This window comes from Festucalex cinctus, chromosome 18 (assembly GCF_051991245.1).
Source record: "Festucalex cinctus isolate MCC-2025b chromosome 18, RoL_Fcin_1.0, whole genome shotgun sequence".
NCBI lineage: Eukaryota > Metazoa > Chordata > Actinopteri > Syngnathiformes > Syngnathidae > Festucalex > Festucalex cinctus.
This window is the reverse complement of record NC_135428.1, coordinates 2,115,906-2,137,110: the sequence shown is the minus strand read 5'-3', so window position 1 is coordinate 2,137,110 and position 21,205 is coordinate 2,115,906. Positions and strand designations below refer to the sequence as shown.

Genomic DNA, 21,205 nt, shown 5'->3' with positions numbered 1-21,205 from the left:
CATAACGAGTGCTATCAATTTGATGCACACTCTTGCAACAACAAATGAGCTCATATTTCCTGTTACATTATTAACAATAATTGATATTCATTTATATGAAGTGATAATGTTCATAATTTATCGCATACTATAAATATTTGCCAGTGTTTACATTTTCAAATGATCACTTCGAAAACATTCCTAGAAAATCACGATGTCTCATCACCCCGTGTTACACATGTGGCCCTTGGGGACCATCTGGTGCCCATGGACACCATGTTTGGGATCCTTGCTATAGAGAGTATCTGCATGATATACTGTGCAATGCAACCATACGCAACTTACCGCATTTTCCGGACAACAAGTTGCTCTAGAGTATAAGTTGCACTATAGGCCAAAAATGCAGAATTAGGTAGAAGAAAAAAAACACATGCATAAGTCGCACCGGAATATATAAGTCGCGTTATATTCCCCCAGTATTTTTTTTTTACGTACAAGTCGCTCTGGAGCATAAGTCGCAGGGAACAGTCAACGTATGAAAAAAAGTGTGACTTATAGAAAATACGGTAAGTGGAAAATCATGACAAAAAAAAGAAAAAAAAAAAGTTGGCGACTCGCACACTAGCTGCACACAAAGATAATTGTCAACAGACATGCAGCAACAAGAAACACTGTGACCTTGTATCATGTTCTGATGCTCCACATACAGTACACTAGAGGTAGACCTTTATGCTTTTTCAAAGGCGATAATCAAGGGCACCGATAACAAAAAACAAACAAACAAAAAAAAAAAAAACAGTAGTTAATAGTCGTCCTACCTTCAATGCTGAGTTCAAAGCAGACGTGGCAGAACGATAAGGTCCCTGTATCTGTCTCCAGCTTGCAGACACTGCAGATATTGTCGTCAGTCAGATCAATGTTCACAAACTGCTCCTCTTCATCCATGGCGCTTCCGACGACACAGCTGTGAAATGGATCGCATGGCTCAATACGAGAAGCTTGCACAACCTGAAAGATCTTCCCTTTTTGGAGTGCATTGCATTTTTTTTTTTTTTTTTTTTGGTCACTCAAGACTCTACACTGTGGCACTTGAGAGCCAGAAAAAGTTTCAATCATCCATCCAGACGATGCTTATCCTCATAACAGGCAATCACACTCACAATAACTGATTAGTCACAATTAAACTTCCAGACCAAATATGTTAACTATTAAGGCAAATAACGCAAATGTACATTGCACTACGTGGAAACAGTTTATTCAACAAAATTCATTGTTGTAAACAGTTTATTAAAATAATTCACTCATTTTTTTATTATATTGTTAATAATAAATGTCATTACAATTAACCAGTTAGCACCTTTTATATGTATAAAAATGCAAATAAATGTATTGAATGATAATGCTATTTTTTTTTTTTCATTACAATAATTTAACAAAACGATAGATGAAGGGGGAAATGTATAACTACATTTTAATTAAACCAATTAGGAAACATGGCTAAAATAATGCAACAGATACAGAACTGAAATGCTCGGTGGGTAGTGTTAAAACGTGTAAACGTTCGCACACAACACTTAAGAGACAAAAAACAACAAAGTTTAGCCTCGGTCATAACAGACAAATTGTTGTTCGCACATTGGTAGTCTACGCTGTCTTCAGATTAGCAGCATTAAGTTGGTTATCTTATTAACACCCGGTAAAAGTCCTCGTGGACCGCAAGATGTTGCTTTGTGTTAAAACAATACGACACTGTATGTGTCCATATCGTTCAAACTAATTCTAGCTAACAAATAAGTTAAGCTAGTAACAGTAGCACTAGCAACACCCCCACCGCCTCCCCCAGAGTGGTTTCATCTGTATAATTCGTGACCGTTATTCGGCGTTGATGAGCACAAAATATTTCTTACCCAGCGAGTGTCGCCAACTCCCTTTTATCATAAAGAGACTGTCCTCTCTGACTCGTCGTCGCTTTTGTCGGTGTTGCACTACGATTCTCTTTCGCTCGGGAAGGAACCCAAAAATAAAATAACAAACCACGCGTCACGGCAAATCCCAAAACACTTAGCAAAAATCTCCTGCCTCCAACCGGAATGTACCACTAGTTTAGCTCAGGGGGTGACAGGAAAACAGTTTCTTCACAAGAATCGTTAGCAGCACAGTAATAATAATAAAAAAAGAAAAAAAAGAAGAAAACAAAAGCTAAACGAAAACTAATGCACATACTGGTACTTTAATTTTTGAGTACTTACTTGTCCCTTGTAATATTTACTTTTAATAAAACCCTACAAATGCATCATATGGTATGCCCTCCGAATGTCGTCAGCATTCATGTTGCCATACGTTTCACTTAATTTCAGCCTCGAGTGAATCATAAATTATACAACAATAAATAATAATAATAACAACAGCAACAACAACAACAGGACAGGATACGTGTAAAAGTAGTCATTTATATTGTACACTCGTTACACGTTTGCATTTTGTGCTGATCAACTTCTAAATTGAAACGAATGATCAGCCCATAATTCATATTGGAATTGGATATTGTATTGGAAGGCGTTGCGTTTTTTGTTTGTTTGTTTTTTACACAAAATGTACAGCAACAATTGGTTGTGAGTCGTGACGAGTTGAGCTGAAGTTTATTGAACCACAAAGTGTTTGCGTCCTCTTGTGGCCAAAAAGGGACATTGCATTTTGTTACTGTCCAATTTAAAACCCCAGTTCAAGACTGTCAGCTTTAGATGAGACACCAGGGGGCCCAAGTCAACAGGGGCCACTGGAACAAATCGCCATAACCTAAGGAGAAAGCGTCTTTTTTTCTTTTTCTTTTTTTTTGTTTAGCCGGACAACATATATCTGTTATCAGCATATGAGTGTGGCCAGCTGCATGGAAAACACTTCATAGCCCCAACTTTGTATACAAGCCCTTTAAAAGTATACTAATCTGTAATATGATCCCGTTCTATCTTTTTCTGTCATAGACTTAGACATAGACTTGACTTTATTGATCCCTTTGGGATGGATCCCTCTGGGAAATTTACATTACCAGCAGCAATAAGAACAGAAAATAAAATATGATTATAATGTAAATGTAATAGTAAACCGAGACCTGGTCCAAAGCATAAACCAACAAAACACTTGCTCGGAGCCCTGCGTACACTAGGAAAACCCTTGGAGCAATTAACTGTCAACAGAACCGAGAGTAATTTACATTTTATTAATAATATGTAGGAAGAACAAAGTATAACTAGAGCTGCGAGCAGCTATAAAGGGCCCTCGCAGCCCGGGCCACGTTGGAGTCCTTGCACGTTGGGGTACTTGCACGTTAGGGTACTGGCACGTTGGGGTACTGGCATATTGGAAGCAAAATTTCTTTGAAAATGGCATAATAAACGTTTACATGTAGAATATTTTTTTTGCCAGTGTGTGTCAAGCTCAACGGGTTTTGGGGATTGTTAAGACCTGCAAAAATCTGCGGCCTTTTCTATTTTTAGGCAATGAGTTGCCCTGATTGGTATTTTTTGTAAAAGTGTATATATACATCATCGCTCGTTGTACTCATTGCACAATGTTACTTTTATTGTCCAAAGGGGCAATCAAAAATGAATAAAACAAAATGGAAACGTACATACGTTTGGATCGGTGTGAAGCCAGTGAACAATTTGAGTGGTGGAAACTAAAAGAATATTCATAAATGACTTAGTCATCACACTTAGAATGAGTTTACATTTTTTGTACAAAATACCGTATGTGGGTTTCTTTTTTTTTATATAAGCCTCAAGGGCTAGGTGGCGCTGTATTTATAACTGAATGTTGTCATCGAGATACCTTCAGGCCTTGATTATAAGCATACATGTCAAGTGTGGGATTTTTTTTGGAGCATGTACCGTGGAGTTATTAAGCATATCCTTCATTCACGATATTGCTTTTAATGTCCACAGAGGCTATCAAAAATAAAAAATATATATATATATGTTTGGATAAGTCTGATGCCAGTGAACATTTTGAGTGGTGGAAACTAAAAGAATATTCATAAATGACTTAGTTATCACACTTAGAATGAGTTTACATTTTTTGTACAAAATACCGTATGTGGGGTATTTTTTTTTTATGCCTCAAGGGCTAGGTGGCGCTGCATATATAACTGAATGTTGTCATAGAGATAGCTTCAGGCCTTGACGATAAACATACATGTCAAGTTTGGGATTTTTTGGTGCATGTACCGGGGAGTTATTAAGCATATCCTTTTTCAGTGCGAAACACAAATTTTGATGCCCCGCCTTCATCATATAGTATTTCGAAAGGTCAAGATTTTTCCCCCTGTCGTTGGCTCAGGTCTTGACATGGTCCAGGTCAAGTCTTAACTCAGTCAGATGAAACGTGTAGGAGAAGTGGGCAAAAGTCTGCCCCCTGTGAATGTGCAAAAATAGTCAAAAATGGGACATTCAAAAATTCGTAGCTAACTTCCTGTTCATTTTAGCATATGGGTCCAAGAGACTTTTTTGTAGGTCTTGGGCTCCCTCATACACCTAAAAATATTCGTCGTTCTTGCTTAAACGTACAACCGGGGCTGCTTCGTTAAAAACTTCTCGGGGGCGCTATTGAGTCATTTTTGTAAAAATAGCACAATCAACAATAAAATATTGCTCATTTTACCAGGCCAGATGTGTGTGCCAAGTTTCATGAGTTTCTGTGCATGTTTAGACCCTCAAAACTGGCGTTGTTGTCTTGGCGAACAGCGCTTAGCCACACCCACAGCAATTCGCGAAAACTCACAAACTTCGTGTTGTGACATCATGAAGGCCGAAACCCTCATCTGAGCAAATATGAGGTAGGTCCAGTTAACGTGTTTGGAGAAAAACGTAGAAGAAAATTCGTAAGAAAAAAAATTGCCACTAGGTGGCGCTATCAGTTAGATGAAATATAAGTCAGTAGATGTCTTTAGGGCTGGACTCTCATCAAATGTGTGAAATTTTGAGAAGATAGGATCATCTCGGTCAAGTTAATGCAGCTTTTATTTTCACGAAAAATCTTCAGACTTTGCGTCACCGTAGCGGCCACGCCCTTTGGCGAAAAGTTACAATATTCGGTGTGGGGCATGATCAACATCTTAAGGCTTTTCTGACCAATTTTCAAATGGATCCCTTCAACAAGCTCAGCACAGTAGCTAAAAACGTAAAGTATGACATTTATTGTAACCACTAGGTGGCGCTATATGTATAACTGAATTTTATCATATAGATGTTTTCAGGCCGTGACTATTACGTTGCCTGAGAAGTTTGAGATTTTTTGGAGCTTGAACATGGGAGTTATTAAGCATTTGCTCTTTCTGGACAAATGAAATTTTAAAGGCAATATTTGATGCCCCGCCCCCGTCATATAGTATTTCAAAAAGGCAAGATGTTTTGCCCAGTTGTTCTCTCAGGTCTTGAGATGATAAATGCCAAGTTTGAAGTCAATTGGATGAAAAATGTTTGCAAAGGGGGAAAAAGCATGACCACAGTGAATGTGCCAAAATAGGCCAAAATTGGACATTAAAAAATTCATAGCTCACTTCCTGTACATTTTAGCTACATGGTCCCAATAGACTTTTTTGTGCATCTAGGGGTGCTCCACGTGCCTGCCAATTTTCGTTGCTCTAGCTCAAACGTGCCGGGCTTGGTTTTTATTTTTCTACGCTAGGGGGCGCTATAGAGTTGCGTTGTTATGACGACTTCATAATATCAAATTTTTCGCCGGGCCTGAGGAGTGTGCAAAGTTCGGTGAGTTTTCGTGAATGTTTAGGTACCCAAAATCGCGATCGTTTGCGGAGAATAAAGAAGAAGAAGAAGAAGAAGAATAACTAGAGCTGCGAGCAGCTATAAAGGGCCCTCGCAGCCCGGGCCACGTTGGGGTACTTGCACGTTGGGGTACTGGCACATTGGAAGCAGAATTTCTTTGAAAATGGCATGATAAACGTGGATTTTTTTTTATTTATTTTTTTGCCAGGTGTGATGCAGTGTCAAGCTCAATGGGTTTTGGTGATTGTTAAGATCTGCAAAAATCAGCGTCTTATTTTTTATTTTTAGGCAATGAGTTGCCCTGATTGGTATTTTTTGTAAAAGTGTATATACACATCATCGCTCGTTGTACTCATTGCACAATGTTACTTTTATTGTCCAAAGGGGCAATCAAAAATGAATAAAACAAAATGGAAATGTACATACGTTTGGATCGGTGTGAAACCAGTGAACAATTTGAGTGGTGGAAACTAAAAGAATATTCATAAATGACTTAGTTATCACACTTAGAATGAGTGTACATTTTTTGTACAAAATACCGTATGTGGGGTATTTTTTTTTTATTCCTCAAGGGCTAGGTGGCGCTGCATATATAACTGAATGTTGTCATAGAGATAACTTCAGGCCTTGACGATAAACATACATGTCAAGTTTGGGATTTTTTGGAGCATGTACCGGGGAGTTATCAAGCATATCCTTTTTCATTGTGAAACACAAAATTTGATGCCCCGCCCTCATCATATAGTATTTCGAAAAGTCAAAATTTTTCCCCCTGTCGTTGGCTCAGGTCTTGACATGGTCCAGGCCAAGTCTTAACTCAGTCGGATGAAACGTGTAGGAGAAGTGGGCAAAAGTCTGCCCCCTGTGAATGTGCAAAAATCGTAAAAAATGGGACATTCAAAAATTCATAGCTCACTTCCTGTTCATTTTAGCATATGGGTACAAGAGACTTTTTTGTAGGTCTTGGGCTCCCTCATGCACCTAAAAATATTTGTCGTTCTTGCTTAAACATACAACCGGGGCTGCTTCGTTAAAAATTTCTAGGGGGCGCTATTGATTCATTTTTGTAAAAATAGCACAATCAACAATAAAATATTGCTCATTTTACCAGGCCAGATGTGTGTGCCAAGTTTCAGGAGTTTCTGTGCATGTTTAGACCCTCAAAACTGGCATTGTTTTCTTGGCGAACAGCGCTTAGCCACGCCCACAGCAATTCGCGAAAACTCCCAAACTTCGTGTTGTGACATCATGAAGGCCGAAACCCTCATCTGAGCAAATATGAGGTAGGTCCAGTTAACGTGTTTGGAGAAAAACGTAGAAGAAAATTCGTAAGAAAAAAAATTGCCACTAGGTGGCGCTATCAGTTAGATGAAATGTAAGTTAGTAGATGTCTTTAGAGCTGGACTCTCATCAAATGTGTGAAATTTTGAGAAGATAGGATCATCTCGGTCAAGTTAATGCAGCTTTTATTGTCACGAAAAATCTTCAGACTTTGCGTCACCGTAGCGGCCACGCCCTTTGGCGAAAAGTTACAATATTCGGTGTGGGGCATCATCAACATCTTAAGGCTTTTCTGACCAATTTTCAACTGGATCCCTTCAACGAGCTCAGCACAGTAGCTAAAAACGTAAAGTATGACATTTATTGTAACCACTAGGTGGCGCTATATGTATAACTGAATTTTGTCATATAGATGTTTTCAGGCCGTGACTATTACGTTGCCTGAGAAGTTTGAGATTTTTTGGAGCTTGTACATGGGAGTTATTCAGCATTTGCTCTTTCTGGACAAATGAAATTTTAAAGGCAATATTTGATGCCCTGCCCCCGTCATATAGTATTTCGAAAAGGCAAGACTTTTTGCCCAGCTGTTCTCTTAGGTCTTGAGATGATAAATGCCAAGTTTGAAGTCAATGGGATGAAAAATGTTTGCATAGGGGGAAAAAGCATGACCACAGTGAATGTGCCAAAATAGGCCAAAATTGGACATTAAAAAATTCATAGCTCACTTCCTGTACATTTTAGCTACATGGTCCCAATAGACTTTTTTGTGCGTCTCGGGGTGCTACACGTGCCTGCCAATTTTCGTTGCTCTAGCTCAAACGTGCCGGGCTTGGTTTTTATTTTTCTATGCTAGGGGGCGCTATAGAGTCGCGTTGTTATAACGACTTCATAATATCAAATTTTTCGCCAGGCCTGAGGAGCGTGCAAAGTTCGGTGAGTTTTCGTGAATGTTTAGGTACCCAAAATCGCGATTGTTTGCGGAGAATAAAGAAGAAGAAGAAGAATAATAATAATAACTAGAGCTGCGAGCAGCTATAAAGGGCCCTCGCAGCCCGGGCCACGTTGGGGTACTTGCACGTTGGGGTACTGGCACGTTGGGGTACTGGCATATTGGAAGCAAAATTTCTTTGAAAATGGCATAATAAACGTTTACATGTAGAATATTTTTTTGCCAGTGTGTGTGTCAAGCTCAACGGGTTTTGGTGATTGTTAAGACCTGCAAAAATCAGCGTCCTTTTTTATTTTTAGGCAATGAGTTGCCCTGATTGGTATTTTTTTGTAAAAGTGTATATACACATCATCGCTCGTTGTACTCATTGCACAATGTTACTTTTATTGTCCAAAGGGGCAATCAAAAATGAATAAAACAAAATGGAAACGTACATACGTTTGGATCGGTGTGAAGCCAGTGAACAATTTGAGTGGTGGAAACTAAAAGAATATTCATAAATGACTTAGTTATCACACTTAGAATGAGTGTACATTTTTTGTACAAAATACCGTTTGTGGGGTATTTTTTTTTATTTTTATATAAGCCTCAAGGGCTAGGTGGCGCTGTATTTATAACTGAATGTTGTCATAGAGATACCTTCAGGCCTTGATTATAAGCATACATGTCAAGTGTGGGATTTTTTTTTGGAGCATGTACCGTGGAGTTATTAAGCATATCCTTCATTCACGATATTGCTTTTAATGTCCATAGAGGCTATCAAAAATAAATAAAAATATATATATGTTTGGATAAGTCTGATGCCAGTGAACATTTTGAGTGGTGGAAACTAAAAAAATATTCATAAATGACTTAGTTATCACACTTAGAATGAGTGTACATTTTTTGTACAAAATACCGTATGTGGGGTATTTTTTTTTCATGCCTCAAGGGCTAGGTGGCGCTGCATATATAACTGAATGTTGTCATAGAGATACCTTCAGGCCTTGACGATAAACATACATGTCAAGTTTGGGATTTTTTGGAGCATGTACCGGGGAGTTATTAAGCATATCCTTTTTCAGTGCGAAACACAAATTTTGATGCCCCGCCCTCACCATATAGTATTTCCGAAAGTCAAGATTTTTCCGTCTGTTGTTGGCTCAGGTCTTGGCATGGTCCAGGTCAAGTCATAAGTCAGTCGGATAAAACGTGTAGGAGAAGTGGGCAAAAGTATGCCCCCTGAAAATGTGCAAAAATCGTCAAAAATGGGACATTCAAAAATTCGTAGCTCACTTCCTGTTCATTTTAGCATATGGGTACAAGAGACTTTTTTGTAGGTCTTGGGCTCCCTCATACACCTAAAAATATTCGTCGTTCTTGCTTAAACGTACAACCGGGGCTGCTTCGTTAAAAATTTCGAGGGGGCGCTATTGAGTCATTTTTTTAAAAATAGCACAATCAACAATAAAATATTGTTCATTTTACCAGGCCAGATGTGTGTGCCAAGTTTCATGAGTTTCTGCGCATGTTTAGACCCTCAAAACTGGCGTTGTTTTCTTGGCGAACAGTGCTTAGCCACGCCCACAGCGATTCGCGAAAACTCACAAACTTCGTGTTGTGACATCATGAAGGCCGAAACCCTCATCTGAGCAAATATGAGGTTGGTCCAGGTAACGTGTTTGGAGAAAAAATGTACAAGAAAATTCGTAAGAAAAAAAATTGCCACTAGGTGGCGCTATCAGTAAGATGAAATATAAGTTCGTAGATGTCTTTAGGGCTGGACTCTCATCAAATGTGTGAAATTTTGAGAAGATAGGATCATCTCGGTCAAGTTCATGCAGCTTTTATTGTCACGAAAAATCTTCAGACTTTGCGGCACCGTAGCGGCCACGCCCTTTGGCGAAAAGTTACAATATTCGGTGTGGGGCATGATCAACATCTTAAGGCTTTTCTGACCAACTTTCAACTGGATCCCTTCAACGGGCTCAGCGCAGTAGCTAAAAACGTAAAGTATGACATTTATTGTCACCACTAGGTGGCGCTATATGTATAACTGAATTTTATCATATAGATGTTTTCAGGCCGTGACTATTACGTTGCCTGAGAAGTTTGAGATTTTTTGGAGCTTGAACATGGGAGTTATTAAGCATTTGCTCTTTCTGGACAAATGAAATTTTAAAGACAATATTTGATGCCCCGCCCCCATCATATAGTATTTCGAAAAGGCAAGACTTTTTGCCCAGTTGTTCTCTCAGGTCTTGAGATGATAAATGCCAAGTTTGATGTGAATTGGATGAAAAATGTTTGCAGAGGGGGAAAAAGCATGACCACAGTGAATGTGCCAAAATAGGCCAAAATTGGACATAAAAAAATTCATAGCTCATTTCCTGTACATTTTAGCTACATGGTCCCAATAGACTTTTTTGTGCGTCTCGGGGTGCTACACGTGCCTGCCAATTTTCGTTGCTCTAGCTCAAACGTGCCAGGCTTGGTTTTTATTTTTCTACGCTAGGGGGCGCTATAGAGTCGCGTTGTTATGACGACTTCATAATATCAAATTTTTCGCCGGGCCTGAGGAGTGTGCAAAGTTCGGTGAGTTTTCGTGAATGTTTAGGTACCCAAAATCGCGATCGTTTACGGAGAAGAAGAAGAAGAAGAAGAAGAAGAAGAATAATAATAATAATAATAATAATCCGATCGAAAAACAATAGGGACCTCGCAGCGGTAGCTGCTCGGGCCCTAATAATAACTAGAGCTGCGAGCAGCTATAAAGGGCCCTCGCAGCCCGGGCCACGTTGGGGTCCTTGCACGTTGGGGTACTTGCACGTTGGGGTACTGGCACATTGGGGTACTGGCATATTGGAAGCAAAATTTCTTTGAAAATGGCAGAATAAACGTTTACATGTAGAATATTTTTTTGCCAGTGTGTGTGTCAAGCTCAACGGGTTTTGGTGATTGTTAAGACCTGCAAAAATCAGCGTCCTTTTTTATTTTTAGGCAATGAGTTGCCCTGATTGGTATTTTTTTGTAAAAGTGTATATACACATCATCGCTCGTTGTACTCATTGCACAATGTTACTTTTATTGTCCAAAGGGGCAATCAAAAATGAATAAAACAAAATGGAAACGTACATACGTTTGGATCGGTGTGAAGCCAGTGAACAATTTGAGTGGTGGAAACTAAAAGAATTTTCATAAATGACTTAGTTATCACACTTAGAATGAGTGTACATTTTTTGTACAAAATACCGTATGTGGGGTATTTTTTTTATTTTTTATATAAGCCTCAAGGGCTAGGTGGCGCTGTATTTATAACTGAATGTTGTCATAGAGATACCTTTAGGCCTTGATTATAAGCATACATGTCAAGTGTGGGATTTTTTTTGGAGCATGTACCGTGGAGTTATTAAGCATATCCTTCATTCACGATATTGCTTTTAATGTCCATAGAGGCTATCAAAAATAAATAAAAATATATATATGTTTGGATAAGTCTGATGCCAGTGAACATTTTGAGTGGTGGAAACTAAAAGAATATTCATAAATGACTTCGTTATCACACTTAGAATGAGTTTACATTTTTTGTACAAAATACCGTATGTGGGGTATTTTTTTTTCATGCCTCAAGGGCTAGGTGGCGCTGCATATATAACTGAATGTTGTCATAGAGATAACTTCAGGCCTTGACGTAAAACATACATGTCAAGTTTGGGATTTTTTGGAGCATGTCCCGGGGAGTTATCAAGCATATCCTTTTACATTGCGAAACACAAATTTTGATGCCCCGCCCTCATCATATAGTATTTCGAAAAGTCAAAATTTTTCCCCCTGTCGTTGGCTCAGGTCTTGACATGGTCCAGGCCAAGTCTTAACTCAGTCGGATGAAACGTGTAGGAGAAGTGGGCAAAAGTCTGCCCCCTGTGAATGTGCAAAAATCGTAAAAAATGGGACATTCAAAAATTCGTAGCTCACTTCCTGTTCATTTTAGCATATGGGTACAAGAGACTTTTTTGTAGGTCTTGGGCTCCCTCATACACCTAAAAATATTCGTCATTCTTGCTTAAAGGTACACTCAGTATTATACAGTGGCATCTAGTGGTGAAACAATAAATCATTCGGGAAAAAAACCAATTGTTTGTGTTAGTAGTATGTAAAAAGATATGTTGTATCGCATAAACGTACTTTTTTTAAATATAACGGTTAGTCTAGAAATCGCAAATTATCTTACATGTCCGAGCCGCGGCTTCTAGTGTCCGCCATGTTTCGCCGCCATCTTTCTGCTACGGGTGCCGTCAAACACAAATTTCAGCGCTCCATTTCTTAACGCGTTTTTGGAACGCACTTCCGGTTTGTATGGCGACCGCATTTCCACGAAGAAGAAGAGTTTCCGGTCCCCGAAGAGAGCATTATCAAGCATCACACTTACTTTGGGAATTTATTTTATTTCAGCGCGACAAAACAAGAGTTTATATTGTAGCCGCATTTGCCAGATGGAGAGAAATGAGGAACAGACTAGGTTTGGGACGTGCCGGTGCCTTCGACTGCTTTCTACTTGACCGGTAAGTAAGAGTACATTTGTGTTTACGTTTTGAGAGCGAGAGAAAAAGTATACACTGTACTAATTAATACGATGTTCGTACCTTTGTTTTACGATCACTGTAGCTGTTGATTAGCAACTCCGCACCACTCGAACGATTTCGTTATGTAGCTACTTGCTTTGGAAAAAAAAAAGAGTAAATGCGCAAGTTATTGTGTAATGTAATATAACTGTGATTTCGGAGGTATATTTGCCCATAACTTGAATGGAGAATCTAAAGCATACTGTATTAGTGGAGGAGTTGAAAATTATTTTCGTTGTGGTTGGTGAAAATAGTGTTCTCGAAATTAATTTTCGGCAGGGAATAACTTTCTGGACTTAAATGCTGGCTGTACCGTAAGCACTGCTAGAGTCTGAACTCTCACTCAAGTGTGTACTGGTCCATTGTGTAATTGGGTGCACAAGAATTTACAGGCTGCCACGTTTTCCACGGAAATTCGACAAGCAAGCAGCCTTTGCATATTCTATGCAGTATGCAGTCAAGTTACTTTTATCTAGCTAATACAATGTTTTGGGCCCAAAAACTAAAGATCTTACCTCTATTTTGGGGGCTTTGTTGGAAAGTTGGTGACATATAGTAGTATCATCAATTATTCTATTTTATTTTATAATTGTGTTTTTGTTTGTGTCACACTAGATCAACAGCCAAAATAGAGGGGTTCCAGAACCATATTCTGATGTATACAAGCATTCATGCACCGTTTAAATACATCACCGACTTGCAAGAAAAAAAAATATCAAGGGGAGAGTCAGCAGCCAAATTGGAATGCCCCGAATGAGGACACTTGAATGGAGGACCCCAGAAGGCTTCGGTGTTGTACCACCAGTATCTCCACCTACCATATCTGAGCTGCAACAAACTGAAGTCAGCCGACGTCTTGGTATGTCATTTACATATGGACGGCATTGCACACTACATGAACTTTTTGTGTGAAGCAATACGGAATGGTCACGTGTACAAGCACCACTTGTTTTACACAGGACCTGCTGACCAGGTGTCTGAAGCCATGGAGTGACTCCTCCCTCACTTTCCTCAGCAGCCAAATTGGAATGTCCCAAATTAGGACACTTGAATGCAGGACCCCAGAAGGCTTCGGTGTTGTACCACCAGTATCTCCACCTACCATATCTGAGCTGCAACAAACTGAAGTCAGACGACGTCTTGGTATGTCATTTACATATGGACGGCATTGCACACTACATTAACTTTTTGTGTGAAGCAATACGGAATGGTCACATGTACAAGCACCACTTGTTTTACACAGGACCTGCTGACCAGGTGTCTGAAGCCATGGAGTGACTCCTCCCTCACTTTCCTCAGCAAGCCTTTGAAGAATATGATATCATCGTTGGTGGGAACATGCCCTCACTCCATAACATGTACTTGTGCAGTCAAGGAGCATGTCAAACTTAATAAAACCAGCAAACATTGAAGTGACTTCATTTTTACTGCAGTCTGTTCACACAATCAATGGACAAGCCTTCCTTGATTTTGCCCCAATAACATCATAGAGTAGGCGAAAAGTAGTGTTACAGATCATACTATGTGTTCGGGAGAGTTTGAGGAATGTTGCAATGTTAATGGGGGACAATGTCAGCACACACACACACACACACAAAAAAAAAAAACCCATCATGGTATTGAGTTAATCAGATATTTTAGCTGTGTACAACACATACCTGCTCTGTAACACTACCTTTGGCCCAAACCTGTATGTCTATTTTCCATATTTTGAAATGCACAGCGTATTGGTAAATTTCTGGATCAACTGCAATTCATGTCGCTCATTATATTATAACAGCATTTTTTTTTTTTTTTAGTTAATATGTTCATTTCATGTAGACTTTTATTTTACTTTATTTTATTTATTCATTTTCATGTACTGTACCTTACATTCATTGGCCAATGAAGAATTGCTTGTCATTGCAAGCATTTATAATAATTCTCCAGGCTTTTGATGTTTTACATTTCTAGTCATGTAAAATAGTGTTAGGTTAGGTGTCGAATGAACACTGCATGTTGACGCCAAAGGAAATAGTATTTTTTAGTTATTCAAAATGTACAAATTAACACACAACAACAATATACAAGTTATACAAACTACAGCAAGTGTCAGACATGGACTAATTATATGCCAGGTAAAAAACCTTTGTATTGTCCTCGAGGATCTGGGAAAGTGTCACTTATTTGCCACAAGTCACCAAGGTGCTGCAGTCTGGGATCCAGGTACAGGAAATCATGGTGGTGCTGATGTGGGATCCAGGTACAGGAAATCATGGTGGTGCTGATGTGTCAGCAATGTGTCAAAAGGTATTTCTTGGTGTCAGTCTATCAGCTGGACTTGGATATCTTCATGTTCCTCCATGGTCATTTCCTGTACGAGTCTCTGCAAGAAGGTAACAATTGTATGTCAGATGAGGTACCAAACAATGAACTGAAAGTCACTGAGCCAATGAAGTACATTATTATATGAGCAAGACTATTTGTGAAAGCCATGTAAATTCCTGCACATCGAAGTACAAGGAAGCTGTTGTATCTTCAATCAAAACTAATTAAGTTGCTTAGTGATATTTATTAGGTAAAATTGTTCAATATGGTGACAAATCGATATCTTGAGTAAAGGGTTTCAAATGTTTTTGTAAGCAGCACTTTTCTGAGTGGTTAGTAGCAACAAGACACGGGGGGAATTACGAGTCTGAGTTGCAGATGTGTAGTTCAGTTAACACCGTTATTTTTGCACGATATACTAAACATATCAGCAAACGATGTAATCTAAATACCACATATTCCAAGCAAAGGTATGTTTTGAGCCATTCACATGCATGCTCGAATGGAATTATTTTTCCATGATGACATAATTGTACGTTACGAGACACCGCGTTCACTTCCGCGTTCTCTTCCTCGTCGTCTCTCTCGCCCCCTCCTCGCCCTCTTTGAGATGGTCCACATGTCTATAAAACATATAACATAACTGTGTGTTCTCTGTTGCATAGTTTAGTTGCACTAACAAATATGAACATAGATAGCCATTATCATTAGCTGACGTACAGTATTTCCTAACAATGCCGACAAAAATATTAATTCTGAAATTAAATGACTAAATCACAAATATTAGGGGTCTGTACAGTATGTCTAACAAATGCAATTCACTTACGTCATCACTCGAGGGATACCAGAAGTTGTTTGCGTTCTGTTCCGGTGAAATTGGTGGTAGGCTGTTGAAGTAGGGTCTCTCTGAGACGCCGTAGTTCGTGTGCTTAAAATCATTGCATTATCTTGTTTGACCGATAGATGGCGGTCGTGAGCTACACACTGGGGCTTTAAACGTACAACCGGGGCTGCTTCGTTAAAAATTTCGAGGGGGCGCTATTGAGTCATTTTTGTAAAAATAGCACAATCAACAATAAAATATTGCTCATTTTACCAGGCCAGATGTGTGTGCCAAGTTTCAGGAGTTTCTGTGCATGTTTAGACCCTCAAAACTGGCGTTGTTTTCTTGGCGAACAGCGCTTAGCCACGCCCACAGCAATTCGCGAAAACTCACAAACTTCGTGTTGTGACATCATGAAGGCCGAAACCCTCATCTGAGCAAATATGAGGTAGGTCCAGTTAACGTGTTTGAAGAAAAACGTAGAAGAAAATTCGTAAGAAAAAAAATTGCCACTAGGTGGCGCTATCAGTTAGATGAAATGTAAGTTAGTAGATGTCTTTAGAGCTGGACTCTCATCAAATGTGTGAAATTTTGAGAAGATAGGATCATCTCGGTCAAGTTAATGCAGCTTTTATTGTCACGAAAAATCTTCAGACTTTGCGTCACCGTAGCGGCCACGCCCTTTGGCGAAAAGTTACAATATTCGGTGTGGGGCATCATCAACATCTTAAGGCTTTTCTGACCAATTTTCAACTGGATCCCTTCAACGAGCTCAGCACAGTAGCTAAAAATGTAAAGTATGACATTTATTGTAACCACTAGGTGGCGCTATATGTATAACTGAATTTTATCATATAGATGTTTTCAGGCTGTGACTATTACATTGCCTGAGAAGTTTGAGATTTTTTGGAGCTTGAACATGGGAGTTATTAAGCATTTGCTCTTTCTGGACAAATGAAATTTTAAAGGCAATATTTGATGCTCCGCCCCCGTCATATAGTATTTCGAAAAGGCAAGATGTTTTGCCCAGCTGTTGTCTCAGGTCTTGAGATGATAAATGCCAATTTTGAAGACAACTGGATGAAAAATGTTTGCATTGGGGGAAAAAGCATGACCACAGTGAATGTGCCAAAATAGGCCAAAATTGGACATTAAAAAATTCATAGCTCATTTCCTGTACATTTTAGCTACATGGTCCCAATAGACTTTTTTGTGCGTCTCGGGGTGCTACACGTGCCTGCCAATTTTCGTTGCTCTAGCTCAAACGTGCCGGGCTTGGTTATTATTTTTCTACGCTAGGGGGCGCTATAGAGTCGCGTTGTTATGACGCCTTCATAATATCAAATTTTTCGCCGGGCCCGAAGAGTGCGCAAAGTTCGGTGAGTTTTCGTGAATGTTTAGGTACCCAAAATCGCGATCGTTTGCGGAGAATAAAGAAGAAGAAGAAGAAGAAGAACTAGAGCTGCGAGCAGCTATAAAGGGCCCTCGCAGCCCGGGCCACGTTGGAGTCCTTGCACGTTAGGGTACTGGCACGTTGGGGTATAAAGGGCCCTCGCAGCCCGGGCCACGTTGGGGTCCTTGCACGTTGGGGTACTTGCACGTTGGGGTACTGGCACGTTGGGGTACTGGCATATTGGAAGCAAAATTTCTTTGAAAATGGCATAATAAACGTTTACATGTAGAATATTTTTTTGCCAGTGTGTGTGTCAAGCTCAACGGGTTTTGGTGATTGTTAAGACCTGCAAAAATCAGCGTCCTTTTTTATTTTTAGGCAATGAGTTGCCCTGATTGGTATTTTTTGTAAAAGTGTATATATACATCATCGCTCGTTGTACTCATTGCACAATGTTACTTTTATTGTCCAAAGGGGCAATCAAAAATGAATAAAACAAAATGGAAACGTACATACGTTTGGATCGGTGTGAAGCCAGTGAACAATTTGAGTGGTGGAAACTAAAAGAATATTCATAAATGACTTAGTTATCACACTTAGAATGAGTGTACATTTTTTGTACAAAATACCGTATGTGGGGTATTTTTTTTTATTTTTTATATAAGCCTCAAGGGCTAGGTGGCGCTGTATTTATAACTGAATGTTGTCATAGAGATACCTTCAGGCCTTGATTATAAGCATACATGTCAAGTGTGGGATTTTTTTTTGGAGCATGTACCGTGGAGTTATTAAGCATATCCTTCATTCACGATATTGCTTTTAATGTCCATAGAGGCTATCAAAAATAAATAAAAAAATATATATGTTTGGATAAGTCTGATGCCAGTGAACATTTTGAGTGGTGGAAACTAAAAAAATATTCATAAATGACTTAGTTATCACACTTAGAATGAGTGTACATTTTTTGTACAAAATACCGTATGTGGGGTATTTTTTTTTCATGCCTCAAGGGCTAGGTGGCGCTGCATATATAATTGAATGTTGTCATAGAGATAACTTCAGGCCTTGACGATAAACATACATGTCAAATTTGGGATTTTTTGGAGCATGTACCGGGGAGTTATCAAGCATATCCTTTTTCATTGTGAAACACAAATTTTGATGCCCCGCCCTCATCATATAGTATTTCGAAAAGTCAAAATTTTTCCCCCTGTCGTTGGCTCAGGTCTTGACATGGTCCAGGCCAAGTCTTAACTCAGTCGGATGAAACGTGTAGGAGAAGTGGGCAAAAGTCTGCCCCCTGTGAATGTGCAAAAATCGTCAAAAATGGGACATTCAAAAATTCGTAGCTCACTTCCTGTTCATTTTAGCATATGGGTACAAGAGACTTTTTTGTAGGTCTTGGGCTCCCTCATACACTTAAAAATATTCGGCGTTCTTGCTTAAACGTACAACCGGGGCTGCTTCGTTAAAAATTTCAAGGGGGCGCTATTGAGTCATTTTTGTAAAAATAGCACAATCAACAATAAAATATTGCTCATTTTACCAGGCCAGATGTGTGTGCCAAGTTTCAGGAGTTTCTGTGCATGTTTAGACCCTCAAAACTGGCGTTGTTTTCTTGGCGAACAGCGCTTAGCCACGCCTACAGCAATTCGCGAAAACTCACAAACTTCGTGTTGTGACATCATGAAGGCCGAAACCCTCCTCTGAGCAAATATGAGGTAGGTCCAGTTAACGTGTTTGGAGAAAAACGTAGAAGAAAATTCGTAAGAAAAAAAATTGCCACTAGGTGGCGCTATCAGTTAGATGAAATGTAAGTTAGTAGATGTCTTTAGAGCTGGACTCTCATCAAATGTGTGAAATTTTGAGAAGATAGGATCATCTCGGTCAAGTTAATGCAGCTTTTATTTTCACGAAAAATCTTCAGATTTTGCGTCACCGTAGCGGCCACGCCCTTTGACGAAAAGTTACAATATTCGGTGTGGGGCATGATCAACATCTTAAGGCTTTTCTGACCAATTTTCAAATGGATCCCTTCAACAAGCTCAGCACAGTAGCTAAAAACGTAAAGTATGACATTTATTGTAACCACTAGGTGGCGCTATATGTATAACTGAATTTTGTCATATAGATGTTTTCAGGCTGTGACTATTACGTTGCCTGAGAAGTTTGAGATTTTTTGGAGCTTGAACATGGGAGTTATTAAGCATTTGCTCTTTCTGGACAAATGAAATTTTAAAGGCAATATTTGATGCTCCGCCCCCGTCGTATAGTATTTCGAAAAGGCAAGATGTTTTGCCCAGCTGTTCTCTTAGGTCTTGAGATGATAAATGCCAAGTTTGAAGTCAATTGGATGAAAAATGTTTGCAAAGGGGGAAAAAGCATGACCACAGTGAATGTGCCAAAATAGGCCAAAATTGGACATTAAAAAATTCATAGCTCACTTCCTGTACATTTTAGCTACATGGTCCCAATAGACTTTTTTGTGCGTCTCGGGGTGCTACACGTGCCTGCCAATTTTCGTTGCTCTAGCTCAAACGTGCCGGGCTTGGTTTTTATTTTTCTACGCTAGGGGGCGCTATAGAGTCGCGTTGTTATAACGACTTCATAATATCAAATTTTTCGCCGGACCTGAGGAGTGTGCAAAGTTTGGTGAGTTTTCGTGAATATTTAGGTACCCAAAATCGCGATTGTTTGCGGAGAATAAAGAATAATAATAACTAGAGCTGCGAGCAGCTATAAAGGGCCCTCGCAACCCGGGCCACGTTGGGGTACTTGCACGTCGGGGTACTGGCACGTTGGGGTACTGTCAAATAGGACAAGGACCATCTAAAATATTTTTGACAAGCCTTGTGTGTGCAAAGTTTAATTAAAACGCAAAATATTGTGCACAATTCCCAAAATAAATTCAAAATGGCGGACTTCCTTTTAGGTTTAGCATACGGCTACAGAATACTTTTTGTAGGGCTTAAGCTAATAGGTATGCCTCCCAGTTTTCACAAATCTAGGTCAAGTCATCTTTAGTTGTGTATCGCTTGAATCATACAATTGGAAATGCTCCATAAAAATGCATAGAGGGCGCTATTGAGCACAACGTTGGGTTACTTGCACGTCGGGGTACTGGCACGTTGGGGTACTGTTACATGGAACAAGGACCATTTAAAATGTTAGTTTTTTCCATGCCTTGTCTGTGCAAAGTTTCATGAAAAAGGCCAAAAATGATGTATAATTCCCAAAATAAAATCAAAATAGCGGTCTTCCTCTTTGGTTTGGCAAATGGCTACATAATACTTTTTTGTAGGTCTAGCAAAATCATACAATCGGAAATGCTTCGTAAAAATGTCTAGAGGGCGCTATTTATTGCAAATTGCACAATAAATCTCTGAAAATTCATGTTCATGACAAGTCTGATGTGTTTGCAAAGTTTCATGAGTTTTCATGTGTATAAAAAAAAAAAAAGCAGCACTTGACAAACAATGCATTGCTATGGCAACAGCGTGTTACAAAATAAAAAACTTTCGATTACTTTGCATCTTAAACATCTTAAGATGAAACACACCAAGTTTGAAGACAGTCGGATAAATTTTGTAGGAGGGGTTCGTTAAAATATGACCCCTGAAAAAGGCCACAAAAAATGGCAACAAATCCCATCATAAATCAAAATGGCAGACTTCCTGTTTGGTTTAGCACATGGTTCCAAGAGACTTTTTTTTGTACATCATGGGCTCTTATGTATGCCTGCAAATTATCATAGCGCTAGGTGAAACGTACAACCGGGAATGCTTCGTTAAAGAGGAGTTTTTTAGCTCAAAATGTGATGCCCGGCCCCTGGGGGACTTCCTGTTGGGTTTAGCACATGGCACCAAGAGACTTTTTTGTACATCCTGGGCTGTTACATATGTCTACAATTTTTCGTCGCTCTAGCTGCTTCGTACAACTGGGAATGCTTCATTAAGAAGGATTTTTTTCCTTTGCAAAAAGTGCATGCCACGACAACAGCGTGTGATGAAATAAAAAACTTTCAATCACTTTTCATTTTCAACATCTTAAGATGAATCACACCAAGTTTGAAGATGATCGGATAAACTCTGT

The 21,205-nt window shown here is 39.3% G+C and overlaps 1 protein-coding gene and 1 long non-coding RNA gene across 3 annotated transcripts in view; one reads left to right on the top strand and one right to left on the bottom strand.

Annotated features, from left to right (window-relative positions):
* The window catches only part of c18h21orf91 (chromosome 18 C21orf91 homolog), a 180,989-nt gene that overhangs the window by 7,991 nt on the left and 151,793 nt on the right, over positions 1-21,205 (bottom strand). The window contains exons 1-2 of one of the 2 annotated variants that reach the window (XM_077505168.1): positions 1,887-2,178; positions 798-943 (exon numbers count right to left, since the gene is read on the bottom strand). In XM_077505168.1, coding sequence (XP_077361294.1) covers positions 798-924 — 127 coding nt within the window. In that variant the 5' untranslated portion in view covers positions 925-943; positions 1,887-2,178. Of the gene's footprint in view, positions 1-797; positions 944-1,886; positions 2,179-21,205 lie in introns of those variants that run through there. The other variant, XM_077505169.1, reaches the window with a different exon arrangement.
* LOC144006808 (uncharacterized) lies at positions 11,965-14,002 on the top strand. Its single transcript, XR_013279947.1, has 4 exons — positions 11,965-12,530; positions 13,206-13,449; positions 13,550-13,733; positions 13,834-14,002. It is a non-coding gene; the product is annotated as an uncharacterized LOC144006808 (long non-coding RNA).